Here is a 13,885-nt window from a genome sequence, read left to right as displayed (position 1 = left end):
AAAGGGAAAGTCTTTGTAAAACCCACAAATTGTCCCCATTGCCTGGTGTGTTTTCAATCAGTTAGCTTTTTACGTCAGAGAAATCTAATGCAACTCCCAAGTCACTCCTAAGGCTTGAGTTTGGAAATTTATGTCGAACTGTTAAAATGAAACTGACTTATTGTAACTTTCGCTTCGGTATGAAGTACGTTGATTTTTTTTGCGTCGATGCCAACATATTTTTGTAATATCATTGGCAACTTGACTGCAGATTGAAATCGAACCAAGTATAAACCGCTAAAATATTTCTGGACTTTTCGATAATGCGAAAACAAACTGTACATGTTTGACCAAGAAACACGAGTTAGCAGTATTGATTAGATTAAGATAGCAAAGATTCATCAAATGATTTCATGTATTATACGTTATAGAACGCACACAAGAAAGAGGTTTTTTTCTATACATGGGGTGCAAATACGTATGATTGAGTGTTTGCTAGTACATATTATTATATGGAGTGACAGTGTTCTTGATAACAATCGCTGGAAACTCCACCGGATACTGTTTGAGTTTATGCCCAGTTTCTTTGTCAGCTCAAAAACCCACAACTGACGAAATTATTTACGTGACTCAAACGCCCCGGAAATCCGAAAAAACTTGAGTAGTAGTAGTAGTAGTAGCGCAGATCTGGACTGAATTATTTGTAAGGCTTCGATCCAAATGCGAAGGAAGGATTATGTAACAGAAGAGCTTCAGCGTTTCACATCATCCAGATGCTATTGATTTTAATAAAAATATGGTTTTTCGTCTCATAAATAGCCTTCGTCTTTCCTTTTTCGGTCTATCTTAAAAAATAACCAGCAAGAACAGTTACGCACTCAAATAATTCTGCTTTGTACAATATTGGGCCAAAAAGGGTAGGACGAGAAGCAAAACAGCTCAAAGTGTCTTAAAATCTTTCCGACTTTTTTAAACAATGATTGAAGATGACAGCAGTTGAAACCATTTTACCTTAATCTTTCGCGCCGGAAATCAGGAAAACCTTGCGAAGTCGAAAACTAATCTGGAATTGATTATCTCTAAAGCTACGTCCAAGCACTTGTGTGAATTCGGGATGGCGCGATTAGCAATTAACAACTTAGCGCCGACACCCGTCAAGTGTCTGAATCAACTGTGATTTCCGTAGCCACGTTCACGAGATGCAAAGGAGCCAATCCGTGGCTTAGCTTCAGTAGAGGAGCAAGGAAAATTAAGAAGATATCATGTTACCCTCAGATAACTTTCACTCTCTTTTTCGCTCCCGTGCGCTCACATAACTTCAAGAATCTCTTTCATAATAATGTAAGAGTTGAGATCAACCCAAATTAAAGAGCCTACTAACATCACACTTACCTCTGGATAAACGTCATTTGAGAACATTAAGATTGCTGTTTTGTCCTTTGAACTTCGTCTGTAGCAAGAGCTTAAATAAAATCTACCAACTTCTAGGTTTCCCAAAAAATCTCTTGAACACTTTCAGGATATTTAAGTTTTCAGGCTATGATCGCCCAAAAGATACATGCTTACATACATATTTAAGTAATTGTGTAAATAATTAAATATATTTAAACAAAGACATGAAGATAAGAACGTTCAGTCCCAACTTCAAGATTAGACCCTGTAATGAAAGAATATATATATTTTTTGAGGATTTTTCATAAAGATAACGCTGCCAAAATTCATCAATGATTAAAAACAATAGATTGCGATTCCAACACTCTCTCCCTCTTAGAAAATTACTGACGCGCAGACTTCTTGGGGAATGAAGGGCGTTAGACTATTAGGAATCCCCTAACAGTACTTGACACGCAAATTGAGAGAACAAATTATTGAGGTATGATAACAGTAAAATTTATTCTAACCAGTCACAACAGTTACATGAATTGTCATCCCTTGGATAATGGGCTACTGATATTGTATAACAATAACAACGGGAATAGGAAAATGATCTACGCAGTAATGAACACTACTTGAGCAGTAGTGAAAAAAGGGGCCTGAAAAAAATTCAGGCCTGTACAGGATCCCGTATTGATCCCTGAATTTTTTTTTTCACTCCTGCTCAAGTAGTGTTCATTACTAGTACCGCGAAGATCGCTTTCATATTCACGTCTTCATCCGCAGTTCAAATATATGACTTTCATATAATTACAGTAGTTTAAAAATAACAATGTGACAACATAACAGGAGTGTCAACAACAAAAATTATGGACAACTTATCAATCCTAAGCTATTAATCTTAAGCTACTCAAGGAACGGTCATAGATATTAATAATGAATTGATAATAGCTATTAGTAAATGCTAAAACAGTGGATGGCGTTAAAAGCGCTCTGATTGGCTACTTAAACTTCCTGTGGCAACCCGTGCGGGATTTGGAAACCGAAAGTATAGTAATCGTTGCAGAAATAAATAAATTAATTAACACTTGGGTCATACGTCAGCGTGCGTTCATCTAGATATGAAGTACGCGGGAAGTCCGGAGAACACAAAAGATGCGTAAGAGTTGCTCGAGGCGTAGCCTCAACTGATGATAAGGAACCTCCAAACTTCCCAAGTGCTTCATGTCTCGATGAACGCACAGCTGACGTATGAACCACTTGTTTTATAACCATTTTCAACCCTATGGAAAATTTTTGTCGAAGGATTTGTTTGCTGACGTCGTGAGGGTGCACAACAGGAATATGAAGCACGCTCGCGCAACTGAATTTGATCAGACAAATTTACTAGCTATGTTATAAAATCATTTTTTTGTGCTATGTTATCTCACTCTTTAAGTATATACTAGGACGACTGACCACCAATACTGACGTGAATATTTGTTAATTATTACCTTAAATCTGGAGATTTAAAGGAATTGTCAACATCTAACCTTTTACTTAAACACATACAATTGCCTTAATCTTTGTGCAAAGGAGATAGAAGAAACTGAACTAAACCTGCTTATAAAAATGTGAAGTCCAAAAGTTCGAAAAAATTCGTAAGATTATCTTAAAGTGATTTAAATCATTTCGTTGCAACACGGGTAAATGTTTTTTTAAATGCTTCACGCGTTTTTTCCAGACTACACCAGCCTGCTTTAATCTCTGCTTACGATAATCCATTTTTTTTAGAGATATGATGTAATATTATGCTTTCGTATATGTTACATGGGTGATTAATCCTTTTTGCACGCGCTAATTCGCTAGTTTGGAAGTAATTAAAAAAATCTCACGTCAAGAGTTTAAGTCCCAACCATTTTTTGTAATTTTGACCAAATTTTGATTTCTGTGTGGTATATACTCAAACAGTTATTCAGAGTTAATCACCTTTGTGGCTAAGTAAACATCAACCCAAATCACCTCCACTTCTGCTAATAACTGTTAACTATAAACTACATTTGAAAGACACTATGAAACTACCTGATAAATGTAGATACATTTGTATAATCACTCGAATAGGAAAGGATGACGACATTAATATCACAGGAGCTCTCTGGCCACCCAGGAATATAACTGGATACATTGTAGCAGCAAATTATCAGGGAATACTGAAAAAGTACATGTCTCAGTGTTATTTGCATTTTAGAAGCGACCCTTGCGTTTTACAAACAAGCAAACCAAACAAGAAATTGGTATTTAGCCAGTTGATGTAAGCTGCCAGAGAGCATAAATATGCCGTACAGCATACTTTGTGAGTAGCCAGCTTTTTTTTTTCTTCCGCAAAACCGATGAGCTACTTCGAGCGGAGAAACCATGCCTTGTGCAGGTGCAAAACTCAGGACGAGTAGTTGATATCATTGTTCTTTGGTTTTAATGTTGTTTCCTTTAAAAAACCTTACATTAGATAAGATTTTAAACTTTGGTTATACTTCCCTTTGAAGCCAAAATCAAGATACTATAATTAGAAAGGCCTATGTTTAAGCGTGAAATTACCTGTTTAACTTAGAGATTTCACCCTCACTGATACCCTAAAAATGACTCTACCTTTTTTTTTAAAAGGTTAAATTAGACAAAAAAAGAGTAACAAAAGTTTAGTTTTTTTTTTAAGTCTTAACTAAGAATTTTATCTTCAGATCTGACTTTATTTTGTGTTTACTTGTACTCGGTGGAATGCTATTTGATGGTTCTCTCAAATGTGCACCTAGAAAATGTCTTATTTACCCTTCATGGTGCTTTAATCAGGAAAAGAGACATGAAAAGTGGCACATGAAATAAAATGATATCAGTTACATGACTTTAAACTAATCTTCATCTACAACCCCCTTATTGTCACTAAGTGGTTATTTGATGATCAAAATGTATTTCTACTTAGGTTACTCTTCAGCTGACCTTACATGGTACTTCACCTCAAGCATTAAACTGCCTGATCACATGATCAATAGGGGCCCTGCAAATCGGGCAAGGGTCCCCCCTTTGTTTGAGCACTTGCGCACAGGCATAGCAACAACAGCAGTGTCCTGTGTCACCATGTATGACTGTAGCATTTTTGGGTTGTTCCATGCAAATGATGCACTTGGAATTGTCATCTGTGTCTTCTGGAGAAGCAAGAGTGTTGCCTTTCTCTGTCACAAATGGCAACGGTGAGGCAGACTCACTGTTCGGTGTTGGTGTCAAGCGATTTCTAACAACCCAAGGGTTCTCTTGTGGTTGCCGCCCTTCAAAAAGTAGATTTATGAGTTAATGATCTTGAATGAAACATACAAAATTTCCTGAACATTTAGGCTGTGGGAGGAAAAAAGGTGAAGTGGTAAGTCACCCTCCAGCTTGACAGATGGAGACCCTAAGTAGGTACTGTTTGGAGCTCTTGAGCAAGACATTCCATCCTCATAATGCCTCTCTAGAGCCAGGAGTATAACTGATTACCAGAAATCAGTATGGGAGATGTAACAAAATCAATCACTTGGTTATGAGGACATGAAATTGAAGGAAGTCTCAGTATGTACATGTGCTATTGCCTAGAAGACAGTCATTAAAAGACAGTCATCAAAACAAGTCTGACTTGAGCTTCAATAGGACCACTGGTGTTAGGTTATACTAACTGAGTGTATACAAACCTGTTCTGGGCAGGGCAAATCCCCTATTTCTGCCTAAATGTCCTGGTGATGGGCCTGTTTGATCGGCAGCTAAATAACCACACACAAAAAGAAATTGTCAGAAAACTCAAGTGAAAAAGACATGAGGAAAATCAGAGAAAAAGTTACATGCACAGTATGACTTTCAATGCCTATCTCCACACAGGAATGTTTCAAGTCCTGGCAAATGTCATGGGAACCTTCTGTTTTGAAATGCTGGGGCTACTTAACCCTTTGACATCTTATAGTGACCTGCATCTATTTTCTCTCTACCATATCACCCCTGAATCAAACATCAATGCAATGAGAAGAAAGCACATGATCACCCAGTGTTGAGGATCTTGATTGGTACTTAATAAATTCTCCTGTCAGTACCATAAGAACTGTATGAAGGACAGTATGGAGAAAATACAACCTGATTTTAGGTGAAAAGAAATAACCCTGGACTGGACTGGCCTGGCCTGCCATCCCATCCAGAGGTGGGGGTTAGGGAGGGAAGGGGAGGGGAGAATTACTCCGTATCATCCTATACTGCTACAACTGGGATGATACCAAAGGCTCTACTGTAGCAGTGAGAGCCATTTGACTGAAGCAGAAATTCACTTGTTACCTGTATAAGGGCATCTAGGCCTGGTAGTAAAATTGTTTCTGACCTGTTCCTACTGGATATGAATTCTTACCTTCAATTGTTGTACTCATACAGTCATGACAAAGATCAAATTCGCAAGTTTGGCAATGCCATGGTTTGTTATCCGTGGGGTTATTGTGCACGGATTCACAACGATCACATCGCCAGCCACCACTGAATTGCGCATACACATGATGTGAGTCTGCCTTGTATAGCGGGTGTTCATGTAGACGTGTAGTATGCGGCCTAAAACATTCTTGGCACACATCAAATTCACAATCTCCACAATGATGAGAGAAGCTGAAAGAAAACAAGGAAAACATTACTCAAAACATCAATGCAACACCCTTTCTCAACCACTTTTCTTAGTGAGGTATAAAGACTCGATATGGGATATCACAAAAGAAAATTTCACTTACTTTTCATATGGCCTACTCGTGGTCTCACAGATGTCACAAAACCAGTTTCCACCAGTTTGAGAATAGATTAGTGACGTGTCAACCACTTTAAGCTCATGAACATGGATAGGATGCCTCTTAGGCTCATAACAGCTGCGGCAAACATCAAAGTCCTCACAAGTTGGGCAGTGGTATGAGAATGTTTCTCTCAGTGCATCACTTGTCTTTTTACAAACATCGCACCGCCAAATTCCGTCCTGATTTTGATAACATAGTCGACTGGTCTCCATGTAATACAGCTGATGCCGATGGATCAAGTTGCTTACCTGATGCTGTATGTTCATACAAGAATAGCACAGGTCGAAAGAACACAGTCTACAGTGGAAGGGAAAAGGGTTCATCCCACCACTCTCAGAATTGCAGTTGTCACACTTCCACCGTCCTCCATATGGTCTATACACTTCCATGGGATTGACCTGCTCCAGGGGATGTTCATGAAGTGGGGAGAGCATCTTTCCACGTTGTTCAATATAATTATGTTGATGGTTAAATACCTGCAAAGAACAGTTTTCCATTTCATCTAATATTCTCACAGAGAAATATGATTTATTAAATAAAACAAACACAATAATCAATATTTTGCAAATGAGAGAATTTTCCCACATAGATATTTTTTGATCAAATCTTTGGAATATTTCTGTTACTTTGTTGTATGGAACATTTCAAATGACAAATTCAAATGAATTCATAGAAGAGAGAACTTAGAAAAGTGGTACCAAGTGACGACTTGAAATGGTTTGGTTTGCTATCGAGCTATTTGGTAAAAGACAAATAACAACATACCGAGGATTCCCCATTCCAACGGCATCAAAACTTCTTACCTCACTGACTCTAATGATCACCTCCATTGTGTTAAAATAAAAATACTGCTATGTCAATTATATGTTAATTTAGAATCAACTTCTTGAGGATCTCACTAATGGTTCAATATATTCACCATATGCACTGTATAGTGTATGTCTAGCTGAATTCAAAAGGTTCTGTGGTTATTAAGAAGATCATTTATCAAATATTTCAGAATCATGCCTGTTTCAGAATCTTACAAAAATTAAAACAGAGAACTGAAATATTTAAACAGTTCATGATGACATCATGTTGACTACATTTCAGTTTAAAAATGACTAATTATATATACCAATGACCCACTAGCACCTTCCAAAATATTCACAACTGATACCAAATTTTATAAAAAACCAGACCAATTTACTTAAGACAAATAGGACTTGTAAACTGTTATAAAGATAGCAGTTGCTAGAGTCACACAAAGAGACCTCTGTTGGTAGATTCATTTGATCTCTTTCTTTTTCCTGACATTGTAGTTTCGAGAATATAGCTTAGACACTTTTTCGCCTGAACATGCCAGTTCCACCGAGGGATGAGTCATAGGATATTTGTAAAACCGAAATATCCGGGATTTTTAACGATATCAATCATTCTTTCAGTCCGTTAGTTCCCACTGAAACGAGTGTGATGCTTGTTTTGGTCATGCAACTAGGTCAACGGACTTGTATGATAGCATGGATTTCAAGTGGTAAGAATTTTGAATCAAGTCTCATAAACCAGTCGTGTTAATTTAACCGTAAAATTTTAAAATCTTAGCTTTGTTGGGGCTAGGCGAACTTCGAAGGAGGCTCAAATAACAACCGCCATCTTGAAAAGTATTCTTACCTTCTACTAGCGTAAATGCCCTTTTTTAGTTCATGGTTTTCATTCTGTTTAATGTAGCGTGTAGAATTAGCAGAGTCGAAGCAGTTACAGGAACACTGGTCCCTTAGTACGTGATATATTAAGATTGCAGATAATACGACGCTGAGTCAGATGGGAACCCCCCTTAAAGCCCCGGACTTTCAAACGGGTGGCGGGGGAGGGGGAGGGGGAGGTGGGGTGGGGAGAGAAAAGAGATTTCGGCTTTTAAGCGAAATTTCTCTCAACAGCTCGGAGGTTTATAAACCTTTGAAATTTATAATCATCACTTTCGCCACATAAAAGCTCGCAAAGGTGAGTGCCTGTCCAAAAGAGAAAATTTGCATGTACATTTATTCCGGAACAGGTAGACAATGTTATGATTATGGAATCTGAGGGAAATTCCCTTGTCTGTACTTCCACTCTATCCGATTGAGATGAGTCAAAACCGCTTATTTAATAGTTATGGTTTCCCTGATGGAACAGTTATATTTCGCCAGCCTGGAATTTGCAAGAATGTCCTTACTTAAAATTGCATTGATTTCTTTTTCTGTTTGGCGTAGGTTAAATTTGCATTTGTTTTAAAAATAAATCCGACCATGAAAGCAAAACATCAAATCAAATCTGTCTCCGTATGCCTGACATTTTGATAAAAATTATCGGCTTCTTTAAAATTTGGAAATAGACACATCGATGGGGAAAAAACCGCAGGGGACAGCTCAATCCACTGGGTATTTGGTCCAAATAAATGTCTAGAAACATTTTCCACGTATATTCTAAACGGGTGGGAAAACTTGGCCAGAAATCAAGGACATTTCGAGCCCGCTAACAATTATCAGCGGTATATTGTATTACACTCCGGAACAATAGAATATTAAGAGAATTCAATGTGGCGGCGATCACGGCTCGATCTGCAAAGAAGCGTGTTTCGTTCCATGACTTACACAATTTGAGTACTGCAGATCTTCTATTTGATGAAAAAAAAAAAGAAAAGAAGACCTGCAAGTAAATCTTTGGGATTTTTCGAGGCAGAGCGATGACTTGATGTCAGAATTTTGATTTGCTTTTATTAAATTTTCGCACCAAGACTACTGAATTTGCATTTAACGCCTGGCATATTTTTATTCCGAAAAGGACCTGAGAATTTATTTCCCAGCAAGAACATCAACAAATATGGCCGATGATTCGAAGATCAGCGTTGCTCGTGTTTAATCATTTTAGTAATAGTTTTCAACATGGCGTCTCGTCACTTACTCAACAAGGAAAATAAGGGATATTCTGGCGCGTTGGGAAGTTTTTTGATGAGAGGAAATGATAATTTTACAGGATAGTTTGACGCTTCGAACTCAGTAGCAGTCAATTCGATCGAGATCAGTTGACTTCATTGATGCACTTTCCTGTAATAGGCGAGTGTTTGGGATGGAGAACGACGGATTTTGAAGAACTATATGGCGACTTAGGTCAATAAACAATGACAAAAGAACTGGCTCGGGAAGTGAGTGGTTTTTATTTATCGAGACACTGTGAGGGTTGATGGATAGCAGAATCAGTACTGAATATGTCTCGATCGAGAGCAGACGGGACCGTGAGCTCCTGATTGTTACATTTTAGAAATTTTATACATTTCCATACAGTTTCTTATATTATTTGGACGCCATTATGGACGAAATGCGCAAGCGCGGCCGCCATCTTGTCCAATATTTCTGCCAATGAGGTGTCGTAATCACTTCTTGTCTTTAGAAACTGACGATATACATATGCACTTCCTTCTTTCGCAGGTGGTGGGCACACTCTGATTGCATTGCATAATGATCGTAAAACGAAGAGGTAGTCATTTGCACCCCAGGCAGTGTGCGCACTCCGATTACGTTGCATTATGGTATCTTCATTTTCAACATAGCGGTGAAAGTGGCAGAAATCGGCAGACTTTGACTGAACATTCCATAAAAGTTAGGCCGTTCCTTTTTCCTTTGACCATAGGTAAATGCGATTTGATTTATTCTGAATGTGTGAAAGTATTTTTTGTACGTAGTTGTCGCGTATTCTTTGGTTCTCAAGGACAAACGCAGTCACTTTTTTTTCTCACACCGCCTTGCTTCCTTCGATCTTTCCCAGGAGTTCGGGAAGCCCACGGTGAGTCTACGGTAAGTCTTAATGAGGTCAGCTGTCACGTGTCACTTATAGTTGTTTGTCACGAGACTCAACACGATATTTCGTCATGTGCCACGGATTAGGGATGAAGTCCGCACGCCTTTCAACAAAATTTAATTAGGTGATGAACTAATGGGCAGCATTGAACGAACTTTAATGGTAAAACTTTGTTTTAATCTCCAACGCAGTTCTTCTGACAATAACAAACTCCAAGTAAGGTAAAAAGCTTTTTTCTTACATCTATTTTCGACTTAAACGCATGGTGTGAAGCAAGCGGAAGGTATTCGCAAAGTCTGGTGTGAACTTACTCAGTGACCCCTAAATCCATGACGTATCCGTGCATGTAATGTCCGAAAATTGCACGCATACACAACACCTCACTCATACCTTGCAAATACTTTCCGCTTGCTTCACACTAAACATTAAGGTCGAAAATAAGCAGTTATTTGTGCATAAGCAATCTTTATTACCCTTCTCGTAAAACCTTGATGAAGTTTTTTATTTTCAGACGAGACGCGTGGGAGATTGAAAAAAGTTTTAGCCATTTTAGTTCATGCAGTGCTTCTCACTAGTTTGTCATTTTTAAAAAAAGTTTCAAAAAAATATTTCGAAGGGAAATAGAAATATAGCAGATAGGGTAGGGCGCGATGCTATATGCAGTACTACCAGCCAAACGTACGAGTGCATTACACTGACTGCATTCTTCAGAACGACAAGTCGACCAGTACTTTTTATCTGAATACAAAATCGAATAGTCAAGTATTTATTTGATGCTTCCCCATATTTTGTTTTAGTACCTCATTTTGGGTGATGGTCAGTGCGCTGGGCTCTTGGTTGAGAGGTTCTAGTTTGAGAATTGGCCGGGTCATTTTGTCGAGTTCTTGGGAAAGACATTTTGTTCTCACAGTGCACCCACCCAGGAGAGAGGCACGGTACGGGTGCGTGTTCGGTACGGGTGCGTATCCGGTACGGTTACCGGCAAATTATTAGGAAAACCTAATGAAATGTTGGGAGGTTACCTTGCGTTGGACTGACATCCCATCCAGAGGGGAGTAGTAATACTGTTAGTCGCCATAGAAACCAGGATAAGCTCTGGCTGGGTGGGTCACGTAACTCAAATACGGACTTAACTAACTTATGTCAGGTGGTAACCACTTGGAAACATGATGATTTCGAATGTCACGCTTCCTGCCTGAATTACGTTTACGCTAACTTTCAAACAAGTTATGGTTAGCTGGAAGAGCTATTTTTTTTCAAAAGGCTATCAGTCTGGGAGCAAATGTCATAAAATAAGGTCCCGTGTGAAGTTCGTGCTGAAAGCAAGCACCTAGTGTAAAAGTGTTCATTAGGTCCTACTAAACATGAAAAGTTTTGGTGCCAGCTTTGCCACTTGCTCAGACGGCTTTTAAGAGGGGGGTTAAATTCTGACCCATGAAATCCAGCGTGAAAACGAGGCTAAAACACATAATTCCTCATAACTTTGTTAATAACAGACAAAAATACACCAGACTTGCTCACATGATTGGGCATGATCCTCCCTGTTGGTTTATGCTAATTTGCATAGGTCACGTGACCTTACGCATGAAAGCGAGGCTGAAACACATAATTTACTATAAATTTGTCAAAAAAATCCTTATCATGCCAAACTTGCTCACCTTAGTCAGTTAGACATCTTGCATCGATTGGTGCCACTTTGTAGTGTCACGTGACCCCATACATGGAAATGAGGCTGGATTGCAAAACACGCCAAAGGTGAACACATCATCCAGGACAATAACGTTGACTCATTGTAATGCATATTAATGCTGTATGTATAGCATTTGAATGAAAAAAATAAAAGCTAAAAAGCTGCAATGATTATGTATTTCGTGTGGCTTATATGACTTTATTATGAGCGATTTCTACAATCCTATTTCGCAATGGGAGACAAGTCGTTGTGGCATGGGGAACGGAATGTGAGGCAACGCACAGAGACGTCAGGCATTTACGAAGTACACAAGAAGAAGCCGACACGAAGATTATTTTACATGCTCTGGATGCCTCTGCTCAAGGTGCTACCCAACTATCTATATATTCTCCTGACACTGATGTTCTTGTTTTGGCTCTCCGACGGTATTCAGATTTGTGCTCCAACCCTTGCTTTGTTACTGGAACCGGCAGTAGTCGTAGAGTTATCAACTTGAAGTCAATCGCAGACACCCTTGGGCCCACTAAGACGGCTGCGCTGCCAGCGTTTCATGCGTTGACCGGAGCAGATGTTACTGGGAGTTTCTCTGGAAAGGGAAGAGCCATTTGTTGGGATGAGTTTGATAACACCAGCACTCCTATCTTGCAAGCTCTTGCTAGCCTCGGTTGTGGGGAACAGCCAGATGACGGCACAAGACGTGGAGTGGAACAGCTGGTTTGTCGGATGTACCAACCAAAGACAGACATCAAAACTGTCAAAGCCCTCAGATGGTCCCTCTTTAAGAAAAATCAAGCTGAGTCTGAGAGGTTGCCGCCCACACAAGCTGCTCTCCATCAAGCCATACTGAGAGCGCACTACCAGCTTCTTGTTTGGAACAACGATCATGTAGCAAACCCGGTGTTGCCCTCACCAGAAGGCTATGGATGGCAAGATGAAGATGGAAAGTGGGTACCAGTCATGAAAAATCTTCCACCAGCTCCAGAGGCAATTATACAGCTTGTCCGATGCAAGTGCGCCAAGTCCCTTGCTCTAACAACCGTTGTCGGTGTCAAAAAGCCGGACTTGTCTGTACTGATCTCTGTCTGTGCTCTGAAGATTGCCAGAACGAGTATGCTGAAAGTGATGATGAGTATGATGAAGACGAAGTCGAACAGGAAATTCCATAGGAATGGACAACAGAACAATGTATACAGATATTCAGTAATACTTTCATGACTGTATATGTGAAGTTTTATATGAAATAATTCATATTTTTTGTACTGCGGTTGTAGATGAAAGTGAAATGTGATCATCGCAGTAAATTTTCCAATTTAAGCAATTGGAAAGAAGAAGCCTGAAAAAAATCAGGGCTTCAACGGGATTCGAACCCGTGACCTCCGCGATACCGGTGCGATGCTCTACCAACTGAGCTATGAAGCCACACATTGGGAGCGAGGTCAATTTATTGAGTTCATATCTTCCCGTGCAGTGAAATGATGTGAAGTTTTATATGAAATAATTCATATTTTTTGTACTGCGGTTGTAGATGAAAGTGAAATGTGATCATCGCAGTAAATTTTCCAATTTAAGCAATTGGAAAGAAGAAGCCTGAAAAAAAATCAGGGCTTCAACGGGATTCGAACCCGTGACCTCCGCGATACCGGTGCGATACTCTACCAACTGAGCTATGAAGCCACACATTGGGAGCGAGGTCAATTTATTGAGTTCATATCTTCCCGTGCAGTGAAATGATGTGAAGTTTTATATGAAATAATTCATATTTTTTTTTTGTACTGCGGTTGTAGATGCTGATTTTTTTCAGGCTTCTTCTTTCCAATTGCTTAAATTGGAAAATTTACTGCGATGATCACATTTCACTTTCATCTACAACCGCAGTACAAAAAATATGAATTATTTCATATAAAACTTCACATCATTTCACTGCACGGGAAGATATGAACTCAATAAATTGACCTCGCTCCCAATGTGTGGCTTCATAGCTCAGTTGGTAGAGCATCGCACCGGTATCGCGGAGGTCACGGGTTCGAATCCCGTTGAAGCCCTGATTTTTTTCAGGCTTCTTCTTTCCAATTGCTTAAATTGGAAAATTTACTGCGATGATCACATTTCACTTTCATGACTGTATATATAAAACAGCAGTGGTCGCTATTTTCATTTTCTGCCCTTGTTCCAATATACATGCGAAAATGAATACATGGAACCAGTATCATAA

General features: G+C 39.2%; 2 protein-coding genes and 1 long non-coding RNA gene across 9 annotated transcripts; 2 read left to right on the top strand and 1 right to left on the bottom strand.

Annotated features, from left to right (window-relative positions):
* Positions 1 to 1,847: 1,847 nt before the first annotated feature.
* Positions 1,848 to 8,009, bottom strand: LOC113665282 (uncharacterized). Of its 3 annotated transcripts, XM_089183187.1 has the most exons (6): positions 6,974 to 7,168; positions 6,114 to 6,646; positions 5,747 to 5,994; positions 5,049 to 5,117; positions 4,324 to 4,649; positions 3,783 to 3,817 (listed from the first exon to the last, which is right to left on the bottom strand). In XM_089183187.1, exons 1-5 carry the CDS (start codon positions 6,998 to 7,000, stop codon positions 4,342 to 4,344), a joined length of 1,185 nt encoding a protein of 394 aa, XP_089039313.1. In that variant the 5' UTR covers positions 7,001 to 7,168; the 3' UTR covers positions 3,783 to 3,817; positions 4,324 to 4,341. The 3 variants fall into 3 exon arrangements, with proteins under 3 accessions (XP_089039314.1, XP_027036759.2, XP_089039313.1); XM_089183188.1 differs by lacking the exon at positions 6,974 to 7,168 and adding an exon at positions 7,821 to 8,009 and having other exon boundaries at positions 1,848 to 4,649; XM_027180958.2 differs by having other exon boundaries at positions 1,848 to 4,649; positions 6,974 to 7,207.
* LOC149039605 (uncharacterized) lies at positions 7,573 to 11,251 on the top strand. Of its 5 annotated transcripts, XR_016179916.1 has the most exons (4): positions 7,573 to 7,683; positions 9,614 to 9,815; positions 9,951 to 9,979; positions 10,781 to 11,246. It is a non-coding gene; the product is annotated as an uncharacterized LOC149039605 (long non-coding RNA). The 5 variants fall into 5 exon arrangements; XR_016179919.1 differs by lacking the exon at positions 9,951 to 9,979; XR_016179918.1 differs by lacking the exons at positions 7,573 to 7,683; positions 9,951 to 9,979 and adding an exon at positions 8,040 to 8,150 and having other exon boundaries at positions 10,781 to 11,251.
* A 527-nt stretch (positions 11,252 to 11,778) lies between these two features.
* Positions 11,779 to 12,888, top strand: LOC149039604 (uncharacterized). The gene is made up of 2 exons (XM_089183151.1): positions 11,779 to 11,797; positions 11,882 to 12,888. Exons 1-2 carry the CDS (start codon positions 11,779 to 11,781, stop codon positions 12,886 to 12,888), a joined length of 1,026 nt encoding a protein of 341 aa, XP_089039277.1.
* Positions 12,889 to 13,885: the final 997 nt, after the last annotated feature.

This window comes from Pocillopora damicornis, chromosome 9 (assembly GCF_964200805.1).
Source record: "Pocillopora damicornis chromosome 9, jaPocDami1.2, whole genome shotgun sequence".
Lineage (NCBI taxonomy): Eukaryota > Metazoa > Cnidaria > Anthozoa > Scleractinia > Pocilloporidae > Pocillopora > Pocillopora damicornis.
This window is presented reverse-complemented; position numbering and strand designations above follow the sequence as displayed.